This window comes from Coccomyxa subellipsoidea (genome assembly GCF_000258705.1).
Source record: "Coccomyxa subellipsoidea C-169, whole genome shotgun sequence".
Classification (NCBI taxonomy): domain Eukaryota; kingdom Viridiplantae; phylum Chlorophyta; class Trebouxiophyceae; family Coccomyxaceae; genus Coccomyxa; species Coccomyxa subellipsoidea.
The window spans coordinates 2,225,193-2,232,488 of NW_005178037.1; the positions used below are offsets into that span (position 1 = coordinate 2,225,193).

The 7,296-nt window shown below is 50.8% G+C and overlaps 1 protein-coding gene across 1 annotated transcript; it reads right to left on the bottom strand.

Annotated features, from left to right (window-relative positions):
• Nucleotides 1-391: 391 nt before the first annotated feature.
• Nucleotides 392-2,695, bottom strand: COCSUDRAFT_62800 (hypothetical protein; the record flags this gene model as incomplete). The annotated part of the gene is made up of 4 exons (XM_005648785.1): nucleotides 392-467; nucleotides 606-799; nucleotides 962-1,096; nucleotides 2,627-2,695. The coding sequence occupies 4 exons, from the start codon at nucleotides 2,693-2,695 to the stop codon at nucleotides 392-394; spliced, it is 474 nt and encodes a 157-aa protein (XP_005648842.1).
• Between the last annotated feature and the right edge of the window lie 4,601 nt (nucleotides 2,696-7,296).

A 7,296-nucleotide genomic window follows, 5' to 3' on the forward strand; every position in this document is an offset into this window, starting at 1 on the left:
ATGGGAACCTGTGATGGACCCAGATTCAAGCCAAGCCCAATCAACCGTGAGCACGGTGCTCAGTATCTCTACTTCCCTTCCATATATGCATTGAAGATGAGGTACAATTGGTGATGGGTCGCCCTTCTGGTCTGAGAAGCACTGTTCTGGGCCGGTCTCAAATACAGATAATTCAGGGCTCCTTTCAAATGGCTGCTGATCTGTGTCACAATCTACTGCTCTGTCACAGTTGACGGTTGGCGGTTGACGTGGTGTAGTCCGCCTTCACAGGCCACTCTGGTATTCTAGATCGAAGGGCTACGCAGAGCTGAGCTGGTACAGGCCGCAAGAATGCCCCAGACGCTGGCCTTGGCGTCAGATCAAACCTGCACACAATAGGTGGGAGCTGGTGTCAGTGCAACTTGCCGTGGGATCCAGGCTTTGGCGGAGCCTCATGAGAGACCTCCACGCGGGGCACGAAAGCAACCCTGCATGCCCCAGGCTTCCACTTGAATGTGGAGCAAGAAATCACTTCATCAGATGCCGGGCAGCATGCTTACTACACAGAGCCACAGATATAACAATAAGCATGGATTCAAAGACAAGAGCTTAAGGCAGGCTCGCACGTGATGAGGTGCATGTCATCCTGTATGACATGAGCGCCAGATCTGGCGTCAGGCACCAGTGAGGTCCAGCTGCGCAGAGAAGCGCCCAGCTGCCGCCCGGCGGCCAGCTGCTGCGCTGCGCGCTGCCCAGAAGCTGTGTCGAGGAGCCTGATCAGGCCGTGCAGCTGGTTGCCTCTCCACCACACCGCCATGATCTGCGTGAGACAGGACCGTGCACGGCTTTGATTGACATTCTTGGAACAGCAAAATCCAAAAACGCCAGCAGGGCATGTGATACTCTCCTATTCTCAAAGCTGAGTCTTCATCCCGGTATCTGCCGGTGCTCTTGGTGGATAGGATGTGGTGCTTTCCTCTACCTGGTGGCTGACTGCAGGAGCGTTGAGGGAACAGAAAGACTTTGATGTGTAGCACGGGTGCGTCAACTCCCCAAAGGCCTTGCCTGACAATATTGACTCCCCATGGAACCTTTGCACCTCCCTCACTAGAATCTCCTGCATTAAGACCGCTTGTTGGACCCCAGAGCAACAAGGCATGCTGTGGTGCCCAGACTCAAAGCGCATGAACAATTGCTCACCTTCCTATAGAGACGTTTGTTCAAGTTGATATTGTCTGCTTCTGCAAGTACCCCTGTGCACCATCATTCCTTCAGAAAGGGGCGTGGAATTTTATGCTTGAACACACTCAACGCAGGCACTTCTGCGACCTCATGAAAAGATTTAAATAACAATTATCTTTCATCCGGATCACCTGTAAGATATATCGCATCGTTTCTCCGACGTCGTGGGTTGTCACCCTGGAGATGCCACGAGATTTTCTTTTCTTGTCTGAACCGATTCATCAGGCTTCTTTCTTGGTCGATTTCAACATTAAAAGATTTAATCAATTGAAAAATGCGTCTGTGAGACCATACCTCGTGGCAAGCAATCGTCCCTTTTTCCTGGTGAGTGTGGCATGGGATTGACTTTCCGAACGTCAATTGACCTTGTTTTTCTGAACTACTGATTATGCACCGGAAGCATTCTGTCATTTGTTGTGACGTTTACGAGTGATCTCCACATTTTGGATGACGGAGCGCGCGCCGGAACACGAGACGTAACAGTGTGTTCTTGTGGCCTGCCCCTGGGATCAGTAACGCTGACTCTAAGTTTTCCCTAGCTGTCAAATTGGAGCTCTCGTCCCTCCTGCTCAGAGAGTCTCCTGAATGAGTATTTTAAAAGTCTGCCACCATGCCAGGATTCGGATGTGGGACCTTCTGCTGATCGGTTGCCAATCGATGTTTATGAGTCCACGGAGGCGTTTGGGCATCTTCCGTGTACATTCTGTTCTTCAACAAGTCCGATGAAAATTGATCTACGTGTCCATTTTGTACGCCTACTGCATATTGAATGCAGCACTTTAGAAGAAGCTGGGACCTTCCAATCTGTAGCTTCGCAGGCGAAGCTACAGACCGATCGGATCCATATCGCTAGATGTAGCAGTAGTAGATATTGGCAGCATATTTACAACCAAAACGGGTCAAGCAGTCCCCTGGACTGTAAGGACAGCACAGTAGAACAATTGGCATCCCGTCAAACTTTATACACGAATTGTTTCTGACGCTTCGATGGATCTAATACAGCCTTCAATAACCAGGGGATCACAGGATCCTTTAAATAATTTAGAAAAATAATGCAGAAGAATGTGACTCAATAGAGAGAAGCAGAAAGCTGGTGCATGGAACGCCGTTCGATGACGTGTCCACTCGAGATCTCGAGCTTCAGCTGTTCCGGAACGTCCCTGGCTGAACAAAAGGCTCAAATTAGCAATATACCTCGCTTGTGAAATTTATTTCTTTCTGATACACATCATATCGAGCGCTAACCTCTTGACGATCACTAGATATAGAGTACACCGATGCCAGGAGTCCTGCTTCACTCTCGCTTCCTCTGGTATCCCCACCAAGCAAGCTCATTCCGCATTCGAGCTCTTTATGAAGTCGGTAACATTTGTAGAATGCGGGACGGCTCCTCCTGATTGCGTACCCGCGTGAATGCCTGTCCAAGGTTTGGGCAGATGGTGCCATTGGACTGCTTCAGGTCGATGCAGCCCATAGAACTCACTTGGTAAAAGAAAATTCTTTAAAATGAGTGATAAAGAGGTTCAGATAGTCAAAGATCTGGACGAAGAGATGGATCGTTGCTGCAAACATGACAGAGTGCCGGACAGGAAGACTACCTTCATTTCAAGCGCCAGGATCTCGGCACCAGCACATCCAGTGGGTCACGATGGATCTCCTGGAACGGCAAAAGGAGATTTTCCGTCCCTGGATCTGGAGAGTGTGTCAAGCTGGTCAGATGACATGCACGGATTGGGGAATTTGGACCCTCAGAGGTCAATCATCTTGAGGTTTGAGTGCATGAGTGCCGCAGAGCTGAAGGTGAGAGCTTTGCCACGAGGTCAATGCTGGCAACAGTGTTCTGAAAAGCAATTCGCACAAGATTTCAAATGATCATTATGATTGTATTGCGAATGGAATGCAGCTCATCCTTCTGGCGCTCTACACACTTCTCTTCTTCGGAGTGCTGGCTTTGATCGGGCTGATCGTAGTGAAAAATGTGCTGGTGAGACATTCTTTTGCTCTGGTGCCTGCCAGGCACCAGGGTCCCACAATTTTTTTATTTTCATGGCCTGATCTATGGGTACACTCAAGTGCAGTAGCACAGTAGCCAGTGGCTTCATGTGGCAATCAGAGTAGGAGCATAGGTACCATTGCACGCTAACAGGCATTTCTGGCACTTGCAGCGCAAAGACTCCACATGGTTGGGAAACAAGGGGTTCTCTAAGGCCAGTGTGGGCATGGCAGTCCCCTGCCTCGCCCTCTTGCTGACAATACTTGCTTGGGGTCTCTATCGAATCTGGAGCGCCTGGAGGAGTGGCAAGCGCTGGTGAGCATCTGTGCGCGCACTCTTGCTGCTGTGTACATTCATGCACCCCTGCTGCTGTTGGGCCCGGCTGGCTGGGGTTGAATACTGAGCACCGTGCCAACGCATGAAAGGGTCTTTCTTGGATCTGGCGAGTATATGATGGGGTAGCATTGTGGCAGCCTTCACCTGCAGCTTGTCCGCAGAAGCATCTTACACCTGGCAGGCACAGTATCATAAAAAATGGGAGTGCTTTTGGGAGATTGCACAAAAGTTTGCTTGAGATTGCTTGACGTTTGCTCAACAGGGGTTCAAGGAGGCGGCGGCTGGTCATACTGGCCCTTCTGCAGGCTGTCCTGCAGGCATGTAGCTCTTCCACACCAAGCCACTCGGATATCTGTTGCAAAGATTTATCCTACACAGAATAGTATCTCACCCCGCATTCAACCCACCCCTTGCGCGCAGATGCTGTGGCAGTACAGCAAGATATGTTGTCCTGCAGGCTACATGCCCAGATCCGGCCACTCAGATAGCAGTTGCAATTCACAGAGGGCGATTTCGTTAAGGCCCTCACCAGTGATATACAGAAGAATATTGTCTGCCCTGGGCTGCGGCTGATGCACTCCTTGCGTGCAGATGGTGAATGTCACCTTTTGGCTGACACCGCATGTCCACATACTGCTGACCCGCTGTGGCTGGTTTGGCAATCTGGCCAACGCGTCTGGAGTTATTCAGTGGACCATGTGGAACACGGTGAGCCTTCTTAGATGCTGCGATGCCCTGAACGCAAGACACATGCAGCTGTTTAAGCATAAAAAGGATGCACAGAGGAAAACAGCTTGCTTCTGCCTGATCACTGCTTGCCTTTCCTGACGCAGATATTACTGACGTTGACAGTGAGTGCCCACAACAGCAATCCATGGCTGCACAAAGGTGGCGTCTCTGCCGTGAATTCTTCGTCTTGGGACCCCTTGTTTGGCTGACACGCTTGTGCCTCACTGCATGGGTTGTCTGTTACAGGCAGGCTTGCAGGCTTGCAGGCTTGTTGAGAGAAATTTATGAGGTTTTTTTGCAGGAAAGCCAGTCTCCACACAGCCGGATCCGCTGATCCTGGATGCTCCCCTTTGGTATCATGCCCCCAAACTTCTGCTGTGGTGCGGCTTCCAAGGTACCATCATCAGCGAAGCCGTGCTTCAGAATAAAGGTTGGATCATTTAACCCACAACATGACCATTGACAGAGATGCAAAGTTGCCAGATTCTGTGCTCCTTGCAATGTCTATCAATGTAGGTCATCTGCCCTCCTTTCAAATCATGTCAACTTAACAGGCTGTTGGACTGACACTGATGCCTTGCGCAGACTCGTATACAAGAAATATTTGCAACTGGATGAATTGGGAGGGGTCTTGCAGCCCACGTCTGCACACAAAGATAGTCAGCATTGTGTGGGGGGTCCTCTCTGTGGGCTACTTTGTGATATACGTTTACTACAACGCCCGCGCGCGCATGCGACTGGAGAAACTCCCCTACAATCGCTTTCGCACAGGCAACCTCCTGCAAAACTGGCAGGTTTGCTTGCTCAACCTTACTTGCTGGAGCCCATATGCTACTGCAAGAAAACCACACTCTGTCTTGCATGTGTGAAGACCCCGGCAATCTTGCATCCGCTCCCCAGCATGTCTGAAATTAATAGTGTTTGTTGACAGAGGCGCCAGGGAAAGTGGATCATGAACTTCATGGTGGCATCTGTGCTGACCTCGTGGTACTCCAGTTGGACCAAGTGCAGCGCGTATTTCACCACATGGCTGGGTGTATTACCCCTTGAGGTCATTGTCACAGGGGCCATGGTGGGTAACTAAACCTCACCAGATCCCGCCTGGCACAATGAAGTTCTTCTCAAAGGCAAATTGATTGTGGCCTGTCTTCATACTGCCTGTTGAACCTGCTGTGTGCCTCCACAGGTGGCCAACTCACTTTTCATGTTCCCCATGCCAGCCAGAAAGGCAAACCCCGGAGTCCAGACTCTGCTTCAGGGCTTCTCCTGGAGCGAGGCCACAAGAAAAGATGACCTGGCACAGCGAAACCTCCTGCTCGGCTTGCATGTGAAGGTTTTATAGTCCTCTGTCCCTTACTCTTGCACAAACACACATCCTTGCAGGTCGTCACCACCCCTTTGCCTTGTCACAGCACGACGAGCACATGTGATTGCTGCTTCCAAGTGCTGCATGTCTCCTGTGAACCTGTAATTCTTCCTCTGCAGGATGTGAAGAAGCGGAACCTCCTGCTCGGCTTGCATGTGAAGGTTTGATGTTCTCTGTCCCTTATTCTTGCACAAACAGACATCCTTGCAGGTCGTCACCACCTCTTTGCCTTGTCACAGCACAACGAGCACATCTGGGGTGCCGCAATCCAAGTGCTGCATGTCTCCTGTGATTCTGTGCTTCTCATCTGCAGGATGTGAAGAAGCAGCCAATGTTTTGTCTGGAGACAGCGGTAAAGCTGCTCACTTTCAGCTGGGTGGTGTACGATGACACCACCCCACCTGCAGCCGAGAAGGAAGTGTACATCGACATCCCTGACCCCAAAAGCAAGGACCTGCCACAGTCTGTGCAAGCCGGTGAAGTCAAGCTTTTGCAGCCGGTGAGTGCTCAAAGCGCACTGCTCACTTTTATCCATCAGGGCATCGAGCAATCCAGCTGCCTTTTATTGCAAGTTTGCTGCTGCGTGCATCAGTGGCTCAAATATTCCGATTGCAGATTGCCATCGTGCACATACAGGGAGGCGACTGTCTCTGACATATTCCTGTTCTGATCTGCAGGGTGATGCAGAACATGGTGACATAGAAGGCACGTGCAGCGCCACATATGACAGCCAAAAGGCTGCAGAACCTGCCGAGCTCACCAAGGAAGAGCTGCTGAGCACGGCGTTGAGTTTCTATGACCTGCAGCACACCCACATTATCCATGAGAAGGATCCAGATACCAAGGTGCACCGCTGGCTCATGCACAATCTCAATATCCAGATGCCACAGCACCGTTCACTTTATGACAGTGCTAAATAAAGGGAGTTTCATGCAAGTCAGTCTCCTTTAATTGAACATCTGGGCTGAGCCAATAGCTTATGATCAGGTGCTCATTTCCTGGAGTCAAGACACCATTATTGTGGCATTTCGTGGCACTGCAAGCATGAAGAACGTGCTGCATGACCTTCAGGCAAGCCTCTTGACACCCTGTGCAGTAACATCAGTATCTGCAGGGTCTGATATCGACTGCCGCTCAGGTTCATGTTTGCATTCTTTGAGGGCAGAAAGCCAGACGGGTCTGACATGCGGACAGGCCCTTACATGCTTCGCCAGGTTTGTCACTTGAAGGCAGCTGTGGCCCTGTGGTGCTTCAATGCATCATGCATGTCGTAGCGTAGACTGTCTGATATTCTGTCTTCACACTGACTGGTTCATTTGCATGTCTCCCTCAGGCGTGGCGGGCAGAGCATGTGCCCAAGCGCGGTCAATTTTGGTTGGGGCGGCGGCCGATGGTGCACAAGGGGTTCTGGCACTCCTGGAGCGCGCACGGCATCGGAGACAGGGTCATGGACTTCATCGGGAACCTTTTGACAAATAGCAAGCTTCCCGCTGCAGACTGGCATGTCTACATCACAGGTCAGCCCCACTTACCATCTCCCAGCCTGCCGAACTACTGAATCAGTGCAATCTGCAAAGATTTGGAAGCCTTTGCAGCAGAGCTGCTATAAAGATTTCTATAGCCTGATGGTGTTGAAATCAACACCGGTCAG